General features: G+C 31.1%; 3 protein-coding genes across 3 annotated transcripts; all 3 read left to right on the top strand.

Moving 5' to 3' along the window:
• The first annotated feature begins 516 nt into the window (after window positions 1-516).
• LOC132953556 (zinc finger MYM-type protein 1-like) lies at window positions 517-6,364 on the top strand. The gene is made up of 3 exons (XM_061025948.1): window positions 517-1,032; window positions 1,174-1,836; window positions 6,215-6,364. The coding sequence occupies exons 1-3, from the start codon at window positions 517-519 to the stop codon at window positions 6,362-6,364; spliced, it is 1,329 nt and encodes a 442-aa protein (XP_060881931.1).
• Window positions 6,365-15,476: 9,112 nt separating this feature from the next.
• Window positions 15,477-16,626, top strand: LOC132953555 (uncharacterized). The gene is made up of 2 exons (XM_061025947.1): window positions 15,477-16,173; window positions 16,361-16,626. Exons 1-2 carry the CDS (start codon window positions 15,477-15,479, stop codon window positions 16,624-16,626), a joined length of 963 nt encoding a protein of 320 aa, XP_060881930.1.
• Window positions 16,627-17,487: 861 nt separating this feature from the next.
• LOC132953554 (uncharacterized) lies at window positions 17,488-18,102 on the top strand. The gene has a single exon (XM_061025946.1). The coding sequence runs from the start codon at window positions 17,488-17,490 to the stop codon at window positions 18,100-18,102; it is 615 nt and encodes a 204-aa protein (XP_060881929.1).
• Window positions 18,103-20,234: the final 2,132 nt, after the last annotated feature.

The raw sequence follows: 20,234 nt of genomic DNA, 5'->3' as shown, positions 1-20,234 counted from the left end.
AAAAATTGTGTATCCAACTACTGCCGATGGAACTTCGATAAGATATAATAAGTGCACGTAAAAATGGGCATCACCCAACCACCAATTGTTAATTGACACACGTCACGGTCACACGTGTACTCGTAATATTATTCTGTCTGCTGTGAACTTCCAATATGCGATACCTGAATCCACATTTTAATTAAATAATTTAAATATTAAAATTTGTTGGAAATCCATCTACGAATTGTTGATGTGCTGAGCATATACATCAAATAGGTAAGTTTTATTTTGTTTTTTAGCTATTTATTAAGGCATAACCATTTATTTTATATTTAACAAATTGTTTGCGCAATTATTAAATACTTACACGAAAACAAATACATACCTAATACCTATATGTACAGTACATACACGTAGATTGTTATATTATTATAGTAATTAGTTATTCACACATAAAAACAAGTTGCCATTCTTTATATATTATGATATTCTAAAATTCTGTTTTATTTTATTTATAAATACTTTTTTTAGGCCATGAAACGTTTGCTTGCCTCCCTTTCAAAATCGGATGAATCTGATGAATCTGTTACTTCTAAAAAAAATCGTAAATCTTCTACAACAATAAGTGTCAATGATCGCGATATTCAAAACAATATTTTTGATATTAGTCAAAACGTTGTAAACGGGCCCAATCAACCCAACATTACGTTCCCAAGACGAAACATCGGTGGAAAACAGAGAGCATTTAATGTTTTGTGGTATTCAAAATACGAATGGTTAGAATACTCGAAAATGAGAGATTCGATATTTTGTTTTTACTTTCGCCATTTCACTAGTGATAATTCCGGCTACAGAGATGAAGTTTTAATTGTTAATGGTTATTCTGATTGGAAGCATATTGGAAACATGTTAGAAAAACACAAGTCTTCAAATATTCATAAACTGTCTCTTGAAAAATATAAATCGTGGATATCTGCTAAAAAAACTGGTTCTGTAGCAACAAAATTAAATACACAACTAAAAGAAGACATTGTAAATAATCGGGAAATTGTGAGATCGTTGATCAGATGCGGGTTATATTGCGGGAAACAAGATATTGGTTTACGTGGTCACAGAGAAACTAATAATTATATTGATGATAATTTAAAAACTCATATTGACCCGTTTTAAAATAACGGTAATTTTATCAAGTTGGTAAAATTGCTTGGACTTGAAAATGACGATTTTAAAACAAAATTAAATACATTACCAAAAAATGCTAAATACACTTCAAAAACAATTCAAAATGAAATTCTTAATGTGTCATGTAAAATTATTTTAAAAAGTATTGTGAAAGAAATTCAAAATGGAAGTAATTTTTACAGTATTATTGTCGATGAAGCTAAAGACGAATCAAATGTTGAACAAATGAGTATTTGTGTACGCTACATAAGTGACAATCGTATTAACGAAAGATTTCTTGGATTTCTTGAGCTTAAAGAATTGCATGCAAAAGCACTTGCCGATAGTATTCAACTTTTTTTGTGTTCTATTAATTTGGATATAAAAAATTGTATTGGCCAATCATACGACGGAGCTTCTGTTATGTCGGGGACTATCAATGGTGTTCAGCAATATATCCAAAAAATGTCTGAAAACCCATGCCCATATGTGCATTGCTATGCACACAGGCTCAATCTTGTTTTAGTAGATGCATCAAAACATGTTTCAGCTATTCATAATACAATTGGTATATTAGAAGCAATTTTATTCATTTCAGTCGTGTTCTTCACTAAGGAACAGTTTATTTTTGGAATCACAAGAAGACAAAAAATTAAAAAATTAAAAATACCACAGCAATGCGAAACAAGATGGGTTTTAAAGTACAAAGGGATACATTTCATTAAAATACGTTTCAAAAGTGTTATTAAAACTTTAATAGTAGTTATCACTATATAATAACCAGTGTAAGCGCTTTGTTCCGTTCGTCAACGCGCCATAGCGTGAACGCTTTGGCTGCACTACCTATTTCGTTTGAGCGTTTGTGAGCGTGGACCGATTACGTGGGCTCAGATATTGTGACGTCACGGTTGTAGTGTGAGCGCTGATATGCGCCAAGTCGAACGCACCGCGAGTGCTTAAAGCGTACAAATCGACCAAGACGAACGGTGCCCACTGTCTGACGCGACTCTGTGTTCGTTAGTGGGACGAACCGACCAGACACCGACAACCGCGTGCGTTCGACATTCAGCCCGTCAGTTATACCATTTTCGATCTAAATTAATAAAACACGACTTTATCCAATCGCTCTAGTGTTGTTTATTTATCAGATATTAATAATTTATAATGGCCGACCTCGGTAACTCAAGTCGTGCCACAATACCTTATGTTCAATTACGATAAAAGTCAGCGAAATTCAAGTAGATGAAATATACTCATTACTAGAGAACATTAATAAAACACTTTGAGAAGTATCTAAAATGGTGAAAAAGTTCTTATTCATACTGTGTAATTCAACACAACAATTGAGGGGTGACATTCCAAAACGTACTATTGCCAAAATATACAAAATCGAGATATGCATCGATTCTTATGGAAAAAAAGGCGGGAAGTCGATTGGTGCTATCAGAATTAAGCTTTAATCATCTATTCCATGAAAAAAATCGGTTCATAAATGTATAATTCATCCAAAACGTACTATTTCCACAGTAAATTTCGTTCAAAACGTACTATTTTTTTTTTTAGTCCAAAACGAACTATTGCCCATATTAAAACCATGTAAGCAACTTATGTGGAGGGGACAATTTTTTTCATAACGCACTATTTCCAGTGAAGTTTTAATTTTAATTTTAATATTTATAACTTATAATCGTTTAATATATTTAATATTGAATAAGATATGAAAATGAGCATTTTTATTTGATGTTACGTAATAGGAGTTATGATAAATTCATTACTTTGTTTACAATTTCTATTAATAGAAAAGTTATTAACAAAATACTGCAGCTATCCGCTGATCTTTACTGATGGTGTAGTGCATCGTGAATTTTATTATTCGTGTCTACCGTCTTGTGAGTCGTGACGACTATAATAAAATATTGTTTTATTTATTTACTTATAAACAAATAATAAAATACACCATAGTCAATAACTAGTAATAATATTGAAATATGGCGAATATAAGGAAGTTATAGTTTCCCCAAACACTTATTATGAACATTTTAAAAAATTCACTTCTGTTAATATATATGATTGTAATTTCAAATTTTTTAATTACAAAATTGTTGTAAAAGACCTAATAAAAACAAATTTTTTCAAAACTACCCAACAAAAAGTGTTTTCATATAAATCTGGGATGAAAACTGTTGGAGTTTCGGCAACATACACAGATAATATTACTCGTAAGCAAGTATTAAAAAAAAACGTAGATCTATCAAAGTTGAATGAGGTACCTGAGCTTCAAAGATTAAACCATGTTAGTATAAAAAAACAAAATGATGTAAGAAAATTGATGAAGTTCTTTACAATACCCAATGAAGCTGAGCAGTTTTATACCAATATATTTAAAGAAACAACTACAGTGGATGATATTAATGACAATATTGAATACAACGAAGATGATGTGTGAATATTGATTATATTTTTAAGTATTTTATTTCATGATACTCAGTTTATTGTTTTTATTTAAAAAAGTTATCAATTTTTTTTTAATTTTATTATTATTTTAATAAGAAAAATGTTTTAAGTTAATCTTGTGATAAAAATCAAAATAAACAAATAATTTATTTGATAATATTTGTAAGTTTTTTATTATATAGTATAAACCTAGTTTATTTAAAAAACATTTTTTCACTCCATTGAAAAGCATGTTTGAAAAAATACAAAAATTTATTATTATTATATTATCACAAATATTGGTTTTCTTGTTTTAGGGCAAAACGCACTATTGATGGAAATAGTGCGTTTTGGAAAATAGCCAAATAAAATATTAAAATATATTTTCACTTTAATTCCAAGCAAAACGCACTAATTACGGAAATAGCACGTTTTGGACGAAATCTATGATTTTATTTTTTTATTTACTGTTATATCTTTTAAAAAAATTATTAAATTTTCATTTGGATTTAATAAAGCAATTCAGATGAATTTTATCTATTTTTTAAAAGATCAGTTATCACTATATGAGATTTCATTCAACGAAAACAGAAAACTGCTCTTCCTGAAAAATCAAGTTTTTGGCAATAGTACGTTTTGAAATGTCACCCCTCAATTATCTCCATCCGCTAATAATGTTCAATTACCATATGTTCAATTATTTGTTGGACCAGACGTGGTTAAAATCATGGAGGACCACGGTATTTAGTTAAACTTTAATATACCTTATGTTCAATTACCTTACGTTCTTAGGTTTTGACTTAGGTTAGAAATTAGAATCGCCATTTAATTTTCAATGTTTTCAGTATAACTTTTTAAAATGGAAAATACATATATCAGATATATATCAGACATGATAAGTTTCTTGACCTCAATACTAAATCCATCTAACCATCGCAAAATTAACAAGAGCTTTATTGGTACCCACACAGCATTTGGAAAATGATAATATTTTAAAGTGCTTGAATAATGAATATTTTATAAATATTTTCTTCTCATTATAACAAAATATTGTACTATAAAATTAGCATAACCACCGCCGCCAACACCACTCCACCAAGGCAGACCACTGTCGCCCGACTGTGTACGTACGCTACAACCCTCCACACAGCACAAACCTGCGTTATCCCGCATTATCAGTTATTACATTGCTGTGAGCAGTTATCATAATCTATTAATAAGCAGACTCTATATTATTTCCAATTTATAAGTGTACGTAATGGTTAAGCGTCGGAAAGTAATTATTTAAAAAATATTCGTGTATAATATGATACGTATATTATGATAATATAACGCAAACAAAAACACACACACACATACATTTGTCCGGTCGTAACCCATTTCGCCGCGGTACCATTTCGCCGCCAAATTAATCCCATTTTGCCGCCGACCCATTTCGCCGCATAAAATTATTTTTGTTTTAGAACATGGTTATGAATTTGTGATTTGAAAAGTGATAAATAGACACAGAGAAATATTTATCAGAAATATTTATCGTTTGAAACGATCTTAGTGCTATACTATCTCAATTCTGAAGTTATCGATTGATAAATCCCCAATAATTATATAAATAAAATAGAATGAATAGTGTGTCGTCGCAGCGATAATTGCAAAGTTACCACAGTCAGTGCCATATGATTATCACCAGTACGTATTTGGGCATTTACTGTTCACAATTTTTAAATAATAATGTCGAATATTGAAGAAAAGAGTTTTTACTAGTTCTGACAGTCATGATTATTATGCATTTATGCAAATATCAATGCGTTCAAATCACTGGTGTTATCTACCACGCATCACAATCTCATAGTTCACACTTCACGTCATTACAACAGGAATATTTAAAAAAAAAAATAGTATAAAAAATCAAATTATTTTGCAGATTTGGGATAATATTATTATGAGTATTATCAATTGATGAATTAATGATTTTCATCGTCAATATTTTAAATTAGGCACATTTTATATTTTAAGACCCTGACAGTTCAATATTAGTTATTTAATTAAACACAATGAATAATTGTTGAGTAATCTTAAGTTGAGAGTTAAAGAGTTACTTAAAAAATAAATTCGGCGAAATGGAACTGCGAAAAAATAAATTCGGCGAAACGGTACCGCGGTGAAATTAAATGGCGGCGAAATGGGAGCTGACCATTTGTCCGCCGCCGACTGTACCCTGCAAGGTCACAGCTGAATAACCACAGCCGTCCTTTCACTCATCATCAGTCTTCACCCCGATTTTTTACCAAGTCATACGTAGTAAAACTATAATGTATCCGTGTTTAAAATATTTTAAAATGTCGTGTACCAGCAGCTAAGTGTCTACTATAAATTCACCAGACACATCAACAGGATTCATTGATTTTTTAGCGAATGGCGAATTTTATGAAATGGTGAGTTAAATTATTTTCATATTACAATTAAAAATAATACAGTTTATATATTATAGCTATCAAATATACCAAAACGAGTATTTTATAGCACGTTATTAAGCCAAGAAGAAAATATCTCTGTTGGCGATGAACAAAATGACCAACGAACAGATGATACGTTCATTTTATTATTGTTTTTATGCATTTTAATATATTTACCATTATAGAAAACCAAAATGATTTATGGGGAGAAGATTCGGAAGCCATTGTCGCTATATGTCTCGAAAGCATTGGACAAATTTATGTGGGGTGAAGATTATAGTGATGATGAAAGGGTATTGAATGAAACATGTAGTAAAATTGAATCTTGTACATAATATATTAAAACTTATTATATATTTGTAAAATAAAAATTCATAATTATAATAAAAGGACATTATTTATTAATTATATAAATATTATTTACAATTCGTCATCTGATACAACCGGGAATAAACTTCGGACATTGTTTCATCGGTATCTGATGATTCCATTTCGACATCTGTCATTTCATCATCAGTATCTATCGATTCAATTTCATCATCATCATCGGTATCTACCAAATGCAGCTCTTCGTAAGCATAGAGGTCCAACATATTTATGACAGGTGGTGACACTTGCTCGTCTCGACTAAACACCATATATCATAAATTAAAAAGAAATATAGGTAAATAATGTTAAAGTTGCTTACCTTACGGCCATGAGTAGTTCGTCTATACGATGCCATACGTCATCTGAGTCAACGGATGGTGGCGGTGGTTCGTCAACGGGTGGTTCTGGTTGCACTCTGACACTAAACATTAAATAAGTCAAAATTAATAATTAAAATAATAATATTAAACTTACATTGCATCAAATTCGATTTGAATTGACATTTCGAAACCTTTGTCATTTTTCTTTTTGTCTAGAAAGTAGAAACCCAAACATTTTAAGACAAGTATATTATACAAGTATTAAATGTTACAGTTGTATGAGTAATGACCTACATAATATTGTTCTTCTTAAAAAATGCATGCATCAGCCAAGTTCAAATCGGTCATTTGTATACCCTCTACCTGTGCGAAAGAGTCTTTTGTAATACTCAGTTGACGATACGATAATTTTATTTACATTTAAAAGAAAATAGTAAAGAAAATTTCGATGCACTTATCAACCTGATTTTTTTTTTAATTATCCAGAAGGGTTTATCCTAAGTCATATTTTACTGTTGGAAAATGTCCATCAACCCTAAGATTGAAATAATGGGGTGAAAATTACGATATTTTGGATCGCCATAATATATATTTTTTCGTATTGTTGTGAACCCCTGTCTGTATGCTATACGCAGTATGATATATAATAATAGTATAATATATAATAGTGTGTAAGCATATTAATATGTGAACAGGCAGAGTCACACGGGCTAAGGGAATTCGCTGTGTGGACAGTTTTGAGCCCGAGCGAGCCCCTACTGTGTCTCGCTGTCTGTATAAAAGTTAGTGTAGTACTGTCAGACCATCGAGCAGAACCTCTGTTAATCTTTTAAGTCTAATTATTTAAATCTAAGTATTCTGTACAACTAAATTTCTTTTAAAATTGATTATATTAATAAAGTATTAGTGATAACTCATACACCACGTATTTCTTATTAGCGAACAAACTCGGATTTGGAGACGTCCATAACAGTATTATATTAATAAATATAAAAAAAAAATAAATATATTTCTCAGACACATTGAGTTTTAGATAAGTTATAATATGAAATAAAGACATTGATAGTCTTTTCATTTGGTTGTTGAACAGGACGAAGGGGAGGCAGCACCATATATCCAGAATCATTAATTGTAGGCCGTATGAGTTTTCCTGTAAACAATTAAATAAATGAAAATGTATTAGTTAAAAATATTTAAATAAAAAAAAAACAAATTATTTATTTATTTATTTGATAATCATACCCTGTAGGGCAATTGGATTAAAACTACAGTAATGTAGATATGAATTACCAATGAAATAATAACAGGTTGTGATAACAGATAAACAGAGATAGCTGGTAGTGGTAGGACTAATTTATATTTAAATAATCAATCAAGGTTAATTAATTTTATACACAACTCAATAAAAATATGTTATCAATTTATCATGTATTTTTTTTATTTTTATTTTAATTTTTTCTTATATTGTTAGTTACGTTAATCTCTTATTTTAATTTGTTTGTTTTGTTTTTAAATTAACTAATGTCCAATATTTATCTTTATGTATTCATTTTAAACAATAAGAACCGTGCCCCCAGCACAAGCTTCGCTTATAGGGGGTACTGCAATTTTTAAATTATATTTTTATTAATATTGTATATATTATATTCTATCGTTGCAATAAATATTAAATAAATAAATAAATAAAAATTAAAAAGAAAACTTTTGCATCTGCATATGTCATATATTTCGTGAATTTTTGTAGGACGAGGAGGAGGCGGCACCATATATCCAGAATCAGTATTGATTGTAGACGGTATTAGTTTTCCTGTAAACAATTAAATAAATGAAAATTTATTAGTTAAAAATATTTGAATAAAAAAAAAAACCAATAATTTATGCTTAAATATTCAATCAAGGTTAATTAAAAAGTAAAAATTACTTTTGCAACTGCAATATGTTATTTTAGCGCTGACTGTCATATATTTCTTTCATTTTTGTAGTCTTTATCCATATAAAACCACAATCAAAAGTATCATTGTCGTCAATGACTATATAAAAAAATGTATCTCTGAGTCCGCAAGCTCTGATACTCGAATACTGTAAGAAAACAAATAAGCAAATAAAACTGTTTTAAATTATTAAGAGCATGTAGTACCAGCATGTGTTATCTCCGTTTTACTAACGTACAACATAGCATATGTTCAACAAAAATTGCTATATTGTACGTTGGTAAGTGTATGTTTCAAAACGGTATAATGTTAAACCGTTTAAACGCCATCATATAAGCGTAATAAATGACTTCATGATAGCAAAATTAAAAAAGAATGTAATAAATACCATAGCAGCCATGGATCTTGATTTTGAAGTTTTTTTTTCTTTCATAAAGCTTAGTTTATCATTATTTAAACTCATTAAAGTCATCGTTTTAAATTTTCGATATAGAAATGATCTGCAAAAAAAATTATTTAAACATTATCTTACGCTACAAAATAATTAAAATGTATACAACTAATTACATTCTTTATTCAAACTTCCACGCATAAACACACAATCACCCTTCCCTAAAAAAAAAAAATAATTACCTTGATTTGTTTTGGGCTATTCTATGTCTCCTATGTTTCCCGTAACTGAATATCGTCGCCTTTTAAATAATTTCTGAAAATAAACGTACTACGTAATTAAATTTAATAATGTATTAAACAAATATTATAATATTACTTTGAAACACGTGTTCATAGATTAGTGGAGAGAGGTCTCCAGACTGCAGAGTGCAAATGCCAAATAAAAGAAAATCGTCAATCGACTTCTTATTATATAATATATTATACTATTATAGATGAACATATATACACGGTGTAACCGATAGAACTGACTTTTGGAATAACTTTTTTTCTAATCAATTTTTTTTAATTTTTTTTTTATTTATCATTTATAGACTCTAGCGCTACATGTATAATTTATTTTTCTTTTGTTTTTATTTTTTAGTACTGAAAATAAAAAAATTTTAATTAAATTAAATCTTTTTATAACATATTAAAAATTGCCATTTTTTAAGAATATTATTTTTAAGGATTGCAGCGTTTAAATTTTTTATTTTCATTCGGTCGTTGATCCAATACAATCAATTAAAAACTGAATTATACGAGGCGCTTTTTGTGTATTTGGTACACTTGCACTTATTTAGTGATGATAAAAAATATCAGGGACATTTTTTGAGAACAGTTTGTAACAGTTGCCGTAATTGATAACAAGTTGCCATCACTAACTTATTAAGCGTTGCACGTTGGCAATCAGAGATATCAGCTGATGACTTATAAAAGTAATACACTAAAGATACAGTCTACAAAAATAATTTACATTTTTCATAATACGTCATAAGCTTCACGTTATACGTACAAATTATATTCATATGCAAATAATAATTTAGTAATTTCTATCATGATTCTTTATTTCTGTGGTTGTTTTATGCTAAATAACGCAAATGTTCGAACCATAAATCAGAATGTAATGCTTATAACAATTGTGGAAATTCAAAAATCGCAAAAAAGCGCTGGTAAGTATATTTTTCACAATATTATACAACACTATTAAATAATTATAACTTATAATATATAATTTGTTAATAGTTACTTTTGGGAATTTAATCATTAACGCATTAAAAGAATACAACTTCAACTTAATATCAAAATTTTTAAAATGATTGAACACTCATTATTTCAAAAAGTTTAAGTGTTTTTTTGAAAATATATTTTTACATAGTTTTAAGTCGTTTACAAAACAATGTTTTTATTTAAACGTTATATTTTTAAAATATTTTTTATCCTTATAATTTTTTAAGTATCGAAATATTTAGAAAAATATTCTGTTTTGGAATATTAAATTAAAACTCCATGTAATTTCAATAAAGTAAAAAACTTATTATACTTATATTTTACTAATTATATGGATAAAATATATTTAAAAATATAATGTTTTAATAAAAATATTTTGTAAAACGACTTGAAACTATGTAAAAAATATATTTTCAAAAACATTTACACTTCTTGTAAACACATTGAAAATATTAATGTTCAATGATAAAAAAAAATCACCCAGTAGACAATTCATTATGTAGTAAATTATTACTTCAGAATTATTAATATGGCTAATGTCTGGATCAGAGTATGTAGCAGTATCTATTGCTAAACCTTCTACTTTTTCACATACTTCATCTATATTTGAGCTAGTAGTTTGCGTAAGAGCCTGTAATGATTGAAATACATATTATTATAAATTTAATTTTAGTTTTTTTAATTGTTGTTATTTATTATTGTTTACATTTAATTCACATTAGCTCACTGCAAATTTCTGTTTTAAATTTTCCTAAAAAAAACAATGACAGTATATTTTTTAATTTAAACGTGTGTATAATTATTAATTATGTAAGATTAAAACTTACAATTTCTTCTTCCAAACTTAAATTTTTTGTTTGTAGTAATGTCTGTAAAGAAATGCGTTTAATAATTACAATTTTTTTACTGTTTTTTTTTTTTTTTTAATATACAGTTTAATAACTTACAACTTTTTCGGTCAGCCTTTTTTCCCTAACTTTCAATATAACCTAAATAATTAATGTAAATATTTAATGTTATTTGCTCTATAATTATTATTATTATTTGTCTAATTTTATTATAATTACTCATTTACTATCAATATTTTGTATATTTTATGTTCATACTTTAGTCTTTAATTTTAACTTTAGTAGAGAATATTGATTTTTAGTAACTTACAACTTCATCTGTGTCGGATTTTTTTTCTGTGTCCAGTTGAACCACCTCCTCCTCTGCATAATGATTGCTTTTATTTTTTTTTTGCCACTAAAATGTTTTGCAATGTGTGATATTGCTGTAAATAATTATGTAAAATATGTACCTATTCTGAATGTATTTTTAAAGTATAAAGTAAAAAAAAAAGAAATGTATTCTCTACCTATATTTTAAGTGTTAATATTATTACATATTATATACCAGTGGTTTTCAACAAGCACACCTAGTGAATACTCATGGCACCCAGTTTTAAAATCACTATTATATACACTTACTTGACGCAAGTTATCCATTTCCTCAAAGCTTTTTTGAAGTTGGTTTTTATAAAAATCTACTTCTGTTTGCGTGCCATTATTATTTTGATACTTAATATATAACTCTCCAACATCTTCAAAGGTAGTCATTTTCAATATTGTGTTCACTATTGTAGTGTTTTTGATGAAGTAACAATGTTTAACAAGCTTATCTTAAATCTTATCTTAATCCCTACCCAATGTATAGACTTATTTTAAGATTTTATTAGGTTTTTTTTTATTTTTTACCTATTGCTAAAAACAATATTGTAACCTCTCTTTTCAAATTTTATTTATTTAAGTTTTTTAAAAATTTTTTTTGAAGATGTCTCTTACTTTCAGTTTTATTGAGTATTCTGAAATATTAGAAACTTTTTATGCATGCCATAAAAACGCGTTAAATGCTTCTCGTATGTACTTAGAAAAATACCCTAATAGAAGACAACCTTCAAAAAAAACATTTATCAATGTTGAGAAAACACTGAAGCAGGCAGGTATTTACAAATAAGTATAAAATCAAAAATAAGTTATTTATTCTTTTACATTTTTCACATACAATATGTTTTATTGAATTGAAAAATATATAGGTATATACATATATAAAATATAACACTTGAAATTAAAAAATATATTTGTCAAAATTATAAGTCAATAGTACATACACAATCACATCACAATCAACATTAAAAAAAAATAAAATTCTCTTATTTTTAACTCTAGGTAGCTTTCCGAATAGTCTTCATAAATCAAAAAATAATGTCACATCTAATGAGCGACATTCGGTTAGTATCTTGGCTGCGTTTAGTGTTGATCCGCATGCTTCCTCAAGGTCAATATCCAGGCAAACAAACATAAGCCATACCTCTGTACACCGTATTTTAAAGACCAATTTGTATCACCCGTATAAAATACACTATGTACAAGGTTTAAAACCTTCTGACCCAGAGAGGCGATTAGAGTTTATAGCAAATATGGTACTGCTGTATGAAAATAACCAAAATATTATTTCAAACATATTATGGACTGATGAAAGTTCATTTAATAATAATGGAATTGTTAACCGTCACAATTCGCATTATTTGAATAATAATAATGCTAATTGGACACGTCAAAATAATGCACAAGTAAGATGGTCTACTAATGTATGGTGTGGCATTATAAATAATCAGTTAGTAGGACCTTATTTCTATTGACTGGACAGCAATATTTAGATTTTCTTCTTAATACTTTGCCGGAGTTGATGGAAAACATACCTCTTGAAACTCGAGCCAATATGTGGTTCCAACAAGATGGTGCTCCAGCACACAATGCTAATATAGTAAAAATATTTTTAAATGAGCACTATTAGTAGTTAGGACGGCCAACTTACAGCCGTCAGCTCAAACAGATTTTATACGATTTTCCAAGTACGAGTACTATCGTTTTACGAAAATAATGTAATGTTTCAAAGGGGGGGGGGGGGGGTATTGAGAACGGGTGCTTGTAAATTGCGCCCACATTAAGTAGGTAGTAAAAATACTATAGTAAATTGCGCCCGGGATTTTTTTGGTTCTAAAATAGGTATAGTAAATTGCGCCCATAGTATCTACTATCTTGAATTCATCGTTACCTATTATGTGTGTTTTAAAAATACTGTTGTTCATTTATTGGTGGATAACTCGAACGTTTATCGCTATAATCGATATGATATTAGCGACATCAATGCCTTTACGCGTATACAACTACTTTACGTAGTACGTACAGCTCGTAATACATACGTACATTTTAGTAAGCCGTTTGCACTTTGCACGCAACAGTTAAACATTATATAAACGTTATGGATATTATACATACTGAAAACCAGAAAAAAAATGACGTTATAATATACCAAACATTTAAATTGTCCAAATTAAAACGTGAGTTGTCTTCGGGCGAAACAAAGTGGCGATGTGCTGTAAAAACTTGTGATGCATTTTTGAAAACTGTTGGAGAAAAAAATAATATGAAAATAACTGAAAAAAAATGTGAATCACCGTCATAAAATAGATATATTAAAATTACAACGACAAATTGTGTCCGCTAGTGCAAAGCGGAAAGCAACTGAAGATATCTGTGAAAGACCAGCGAAAATACTTCATAGCATAGCAACAGTTCAAGATACGAGCTTAATCAAGGTTAGTGATGTTAAATAAATCAAAAAAAAATATGTATAATGGAAGAAGAAATTTACTACTTCCATTACCAAATACAACGCAATTTGTTCAGGAAGCTTTAAACTCAATGAAATACAAAAGCTCCAAAGGAGAGGATATGCTTCTGTATAATGATTTTAATAGTGAACTCGTAATCATATGTTGTAAATCAAATTTAGAAATATTATGTAAATCAGAAATGTTATATGTAGATGGTACATTTGAGTATTGTGCTAAGCACTTCCTTCAACTATTTAGTGTTCATGGATATTTTAACGGGCACTATATACCATTGGTGTTTGGTTTATTGAAAAATAAATCTACTAACACTTATATACATTTTTTTCAAACATTGAACGAAAAATGTACTGAAAACGGGTATATTTTGAAACCCAAATCTATGGTTATTGACTTTGAAAAAGCTATTCATTTTGCTTGCCTAAACGTTTGGCCTGAAGTCATAATTATAGGATGTCGATTTCACTTGACACAGGCCTGGTGGAGACGAATTCAAAAAGTTGGTTTAAGTTCAGATGCCATGACATAATATGTCCGCGTACATGGTCGCCCTGATCTATTCATCACATTTACATGTAACCCTACTTGGAAAGACATCATAAATACACTGTTTTCTGGACAAAAGCCGCACGATCGTCATGACATTATAGCAAGAGTATTTCATATTAAAGTAAAGAAATTAATGGCACTCTTGACTAAAGGAAAATTATTTGGTGACGTACGGTGCTATATGAATTCTGTGGAGTGGCAAAAGCGAGGATTGCCTCACGTTCACATCTTACTGTGGCTACGGAATCGAATTTCATCAAACATAATTGATAATGTCATCAGTGCCGAAATACCAGACCCCGAGCAAGATCATCTTTTATATGACATCGTCAAAAGTAACATGATTCATGGTCCCTGCGGCAGCTTAAACCCTAATGCTCCTTGCATGAAAGAAAATACATGCAGTATAAGATACCCTAGAAAACTTTGCCGAGAAACACAGACAGGAGACGATGGATACCCAGAGTACAAGAGGAGGTCTACAAATGACGGTGGTTTCACTGTAAGAATTAAGGGACTTGATTTAGACAACCATTGGGTTGTGCCTTACAACCCAGTCTTATTACGTACTTTCAATTGTCACATCAATGTAGAGATGTGTCATTCTGTTAAGTGTATTAAGTAAATCTGTAAGTATATAAACAAGGGCAGGGACCAAGCAGCGTTTACGATAGAAAACCAGAAGGATGAGATTACAATGTACGAAAGTGGTAGGTATATCAGCAGTGCCGAAGCAGTATGGAGAATATTATAATTTTCCATTCATGAACGATATCCTACGGTTTTTCATCTAGCCGTCCACCTTGAGAATGGTCAGCGAGTATACTTCACCCCTGATAACTTGGCAGAGAAGCTCAATAATCCTACTAAGACTACGCTTTTAGCATTTTTTGAGTTATGCAAAACTGACGTTTTCGCAAAAACCCTCCTTTATTCGGAAATGCCTTCTTACTTTGTATTTAAGAATAATAAGTTTCAAAGAAGGAAGCAGGGAAGGAATGTAGATGGCTGGCCGACCGTAAAGAAGGACGATGCATTAGGAAAAGTGTATATTATCCATCCACACAATACTGAATGCTACTATCTTCGTATGCTTCTTCGTGAAATTAGAGGACCAACATCTTTTTCAGACCTAAAGACTGTTAATGGTATCCTCTATAATACATTCCAATATGCCTGTAATGTGTTAGGTTTGCTTGAAGATGATAATCACTGGAACAATACGTTAAATGAAGCTTCTTTGAGTGATTCTCCTTCCAAGCTGCGTGAACTATTTACAGTAATGTTTGTATTTTGTCAACTATCGGATCCCTTAACTCTTTGGGATACACATAAAAACAATCTTTCAGAGGATATTATCCGACAAATGGATGCTAACCAAAAAGATGAGGCTCACAACAAATGTTTGATACAAATTGAAGATGCAGTGCTTGCTGTAGGAGGACAGAATATATCAAATTATGGGCTACCTCAGCCAACAAGGACAGAAAATAACTTTGTAAACATAGTCTATCAGAGAGAGATAAGCTACGACCTGAATACCTTAACAAAGGTAGTAGTGAGCAACGAGGCCTTACTGACGAACGAGCAATACAATGTCTATAGTCGGATAATGCACAGCATTAAATCTGATACTGGTAAATGTTTTTTTCTTAAATGCTCCTGCAGGAACAGGAAAAACTTTTGCTTTTGACAAAAGTAAGGAGCAATCGTAGTATTGCTTTGGCTGTTGCATCTTCTGGCATTGCTGCTACGCTTTTGGAGGGGGGGGGGGGAGGACGGCTCACTCAGCATTCAAACTTCCTCTCTATCTCATTAATATAGAAACGCCAATGTGTAATATACCAAAACAAAGTAATATAGCCAAAGTGCTTCGCAATTGTAAGTTTATTGTTTGGGATGAAAGCACTATGGTGCATAAAAGAGGTTTTGAGGCACTTGATAGATCTCTTAAAGATATAAGAAATAAAAATGAAGTGATGGGAGGAGCAACTGTTCTTTTAACTGGAGACTTTAGGCAAACTCTACCAGTTATACCAAGGGGAAGTCGATCAGATGAAGTTAAGGCTTGCATAAAAGCTTCTTATTAATGGCCGTTAATAGAAAAACCTTCTCTCAAAAAGAATATGAGGGTCCACCTGGGAGGTGATGTCACAGCTAGAAAATTCTCTGAACTTCTACTCAAAATAGGAAATGGAGATTTTCCTGAGTTAGCTGGGAAGTTGGTTATCACTAAGGACTTAGGTTTAGTAGTGACAACACTACAAGAACTTATAGTTCAAATTTATCCTGATATTGCCGATATATAGGGTTTTTCAATAAGGACGCTCGATGTTTCATAGTGAAAAAAACAAGTTGTGTGTGAGATATCTACTTAATTTTTATTTTATTTTAAAGAACGTTATATGGCAATTACTTATGGAATATAACATCGTTCAAATGTCCGCCTCGGCTTTGCTTTGTGGCACGTATTCGGGAGGTCCAATTTTCTACCACTTTGTCGCATAAATCTGGTTGAATTTGGTGGATGGCGTTGGTTATGTTGACTTTGAGGGCATCAATTGTTTGTGGTTTATTTGCATAGACCTGCGATTTAAGATAGCCCCAGAGAAAAAAGTCTAAAGGCGTTAAATCGCACGATCTCGGAGGCCAGTTTATGTCACCATTGCGTGATATCACCATGCCCTCAAATCGTTCACGCAGAATGACCATCGTTGCACGCGCTGTGTGACACGTAGCACCATCTTGCTGGTACCACATGTCCTCAGTATCCATATCATCGAGTTTTGGTAAAAAGAAGTTGTTGATCATTGATCTGTAGCGCTCACCGTTGACGGTTATGGTAATGCCTGTTTCGTTTTGGAAGAAGTACGGACCAGTGATTCCGCCAGACCAAAACCCGCACCAAACAGTGACTTTTTCGGGATGCATTTTGTTCAAAAAACAAATCGATGGATTGGTTATGTGAGCGCGCTATTTTGACCCCTAAAAATGACAGGGCAGCTGTGATTAATGAAATTCTTCTTAAATCATTTAAGGGAACAGAAATGGAGTATAAGTCTATAGACATGGTACGGAAGACAGATGACGCAGTTCATTATCCTGTGGGGTTCCTCAACGCACTTAATCCCTCTGGCTTTCCAGCACATAAGTTAGTCCTTAAAGTAGGAGCTCCAATTATGCTGTTGCGAAATCTCCAACCACCCAAACTCTGCAATGGTACTCGACTGTGCGTGAAAGCACTCCAAAACAATGTAATTGAGGCAATAATAATTAAAGGTTGTGCTCAAGGAGAATCAACGTTTATACCACGTATACCACTTTTATCATCAAACTATCCATTCGAATTTAAAAGATTGCAGTTTCCTATCAAGGTATATTTTGCAATGACTATAAATAAGTTGCAAGGGCAGTCGTTGAAGATAGCAGGGATTGACTTGAGTGATGACTGCTTTACACATGGGCAATTTTATGTGGCATGCTCCAGAGTTAGTTCCCCTACAAGCTTAGTCATTCTTGCCCCAAACGGAAGAACAACCAATGTAGTTTATAAGGAGGTCCTATAATAATAATAAAAAAATAATAACAATATTCACATCCTATAAATAAATGTTACCAATGAATATAATAGTGCTATAACAATTAACACACACACACTTAACAATTAAATTGTGAATTCCACGTAATATTAGTACCATCTATACAATTAAATTAAACACTAACACACGGCCTATGAAAATGCCAAAAGGGAAACTAACGCACGGGCGAAGCTGTGACGAGTCGGCTAGTGTTTTATATAAGGCTATATGAAAGAAACTCGAATCCAAAGACCTGATAATGGATATTAAAATATAAATTATAGTTAACAATATATTTAAAATTTTTTTTTTTTAGGTCATTAGCCTGTAGTACTGTAGGGGAGGGTACTGTAGAATTAACAATATATTATAATAGGTAGGTATAGCGTATATTATTATAGATAGTAAACCAATAATTGACTTTGAAGGATCAAACCTTGATCCTTATTCCTAAACTTTTCGTCGGTGAACGAAGTTTCGTAAATGTTACTTTTAATATTATTATTAGCAGTGGTGAAGCGTCATAAGAGACAAAGAGACAACGTCTCCCCACTTAGAAATTAGAACACAGGACAAATAAATAATTATTATTTTGTTTTATAAGATATTTAAAAATGTGAATTTTTTTTTTTTATATTCTAAAATATATATGATGTATGTTTCAGGCGACGAGGTGGCCGAGCGGTCTAACGCGACGGATTCAGCACAGCCGGTCCGAGTTTGATCCTCGACCACCGGGCGGCATTTTTCTCCGTGCAAGTCATGGTGTTCGGACAACAAGTGCCGCCATCCCCCACCCGGGCATGGCAGATACCTACGGGTGCCCAAATTAAAAATTCTGCAAAAACAAATCACGAGTAAACAAATCTACAGTACCCCCTCCCCCCCTACAGTACTACAGGCTAATGACCTGAGTAGTCGAAGCCTTAACCCAAATAAAAAAAAAAAAAAATGTATGTTTCAGTATTTCACTGTATTTGTTAGAATCGGTTTTTCGTTGTACCTAGTGTTGTACAATTATAGAATTCTTGAAATAGATTAGAAGCGCGAGATACGGCCGTGCGTACGAGCTGGCGATACGGGTCATTCCAAATATGGTATTATATTATCTAATAGACGTTGCCACGCAACGTCTCGCAAATTTTGGCGCGCGGGTACAGGGGGGATGTTAATCAGAGTGGGGTTTATTGTTTACTATATACGCTATGAGACGCGTCTCGCCGTTCGTAATTACCTCAATAGTCAATACTTATTAGTTATTATCGACGTCGCCGCGCCGTCACGTTTGTCACGGCGCGACATCGGATTTATTAATATGGAGTGTTCAGATATAATTAGTGAAATTTTTAAAGTTTCTTTCTAAAAAGTATTATTTTAAATTTGTCTACCCTAATCCCGAACCTAAGCTTCGCCACTGATTATTAGTGTTATTATTCATGGCCGTATTCAGGGGGGGGGGGGGTTTTCAGGGTTCAAACCCTCCCCGATATGTCATCAGTCATCAAAAATATTTTTATTGAATTTCCGCGATAATTCTAAAGGCCCAGGCATATAGAACGCGGTCTTGTCACGACGGTCTGCGATACAATTGTAATTAAATACAATATACGATATAACAGCCCGTCGCGACAAACCACGTCCTGTGTTAAACATCGCGTAAATTAAAAATAGAATACAATCATAATAAATATGTGACGTTATCGTATCGCCAACCGAGGGTTATAGACAGTAGACACAATTAATGAATGTTTCGTTTTCGTGTCAAGAGTAATTTCGTTATCTTTAGTATTCTTTTATTTCGTTTGTGTAACTTATCAGAAGACGTTATTCGTTGATAATTTTTAATTCTAACTTGTAGACGGACATATTATTTCTTCATTTGGATTCCTGCCCACACAGCAATTGTTAATCAATACGATTGTATAAATATTTTTATTTGATTTAAATTCAAATATTTAAAATTTATAGTTGAAACAATATTGAATATATATTAATTTTTATTGATTGTAACCAAAATATTTATCAATCATTATTAAATATTTAAATAATCATATTTTATTTTCAATTAATATATGAGGTTTAATAAGTTTTAAAATTTAATAATTATTAAATATACTGTG

This window comes from Metopolophium dirhodum, chromosome 1 (assembly GCF_019925205.1).
Source record: "Metopolophium dirhodum isolate CAU chromosome 1, ASM1992520v1, whole genome shotgun sequence".
NCBI classification, from domain to species: Eukaryota; Metazoa; Arthropoda; class Insecta; order Hemiptera; family Aphididae; genus Metopolophium; species Metopolophium dirhodum.
The sequence above is the reverse complement of the archived record's forward strand: the minus strand, read 5'-3'. Positions and strand labels throughout refer to the sequence as shown.

Bases quoted from the DNA above. Each gene is read 5' to 3' on its own strand.
- LOC132953555 (XM_061025947.1), top strand. From the start codon at position 15,477: ATGCCTTCTTACTTTGTATTTAAGAATAATAAGTTTCAAAGAAGGAAG. The intron at 16,174-16,360 runs GTAAATGTTTTT...TCATTAATATAG, and splicing joins CAGCATTAAATCTGATACTG to AAACGCCAATGTGTAATATA.
- LOC132953554 (XM_061025946.1), top strand. From the start codon at position 17,488: ATGGATTGGTTATGTGAGCGCGCTATTTTGACCCCTAAAAATGACAGG.
- LOC132953556 (XM_061025948.1), top strand. From the start codon at position 517: ATGAAACGTTTGCTTGCCTCCCTTTCAAAATCGGATGAATCTGATGAA. The intron at 1,033-1,173 runs GTGAGATCGTTG...AATTTTATCAAG, and splicing joins TTGTAAATAATCGGGAAATT to TTGGTAAAATTGCTTGGACT. The intron at 1,837-6,214 runs GTTTTAAAGTAC...TTACCATTATAG, and splicing joins AGCAATGCGAAACAAGATGG to AAAACCAAAATGATTTATGG.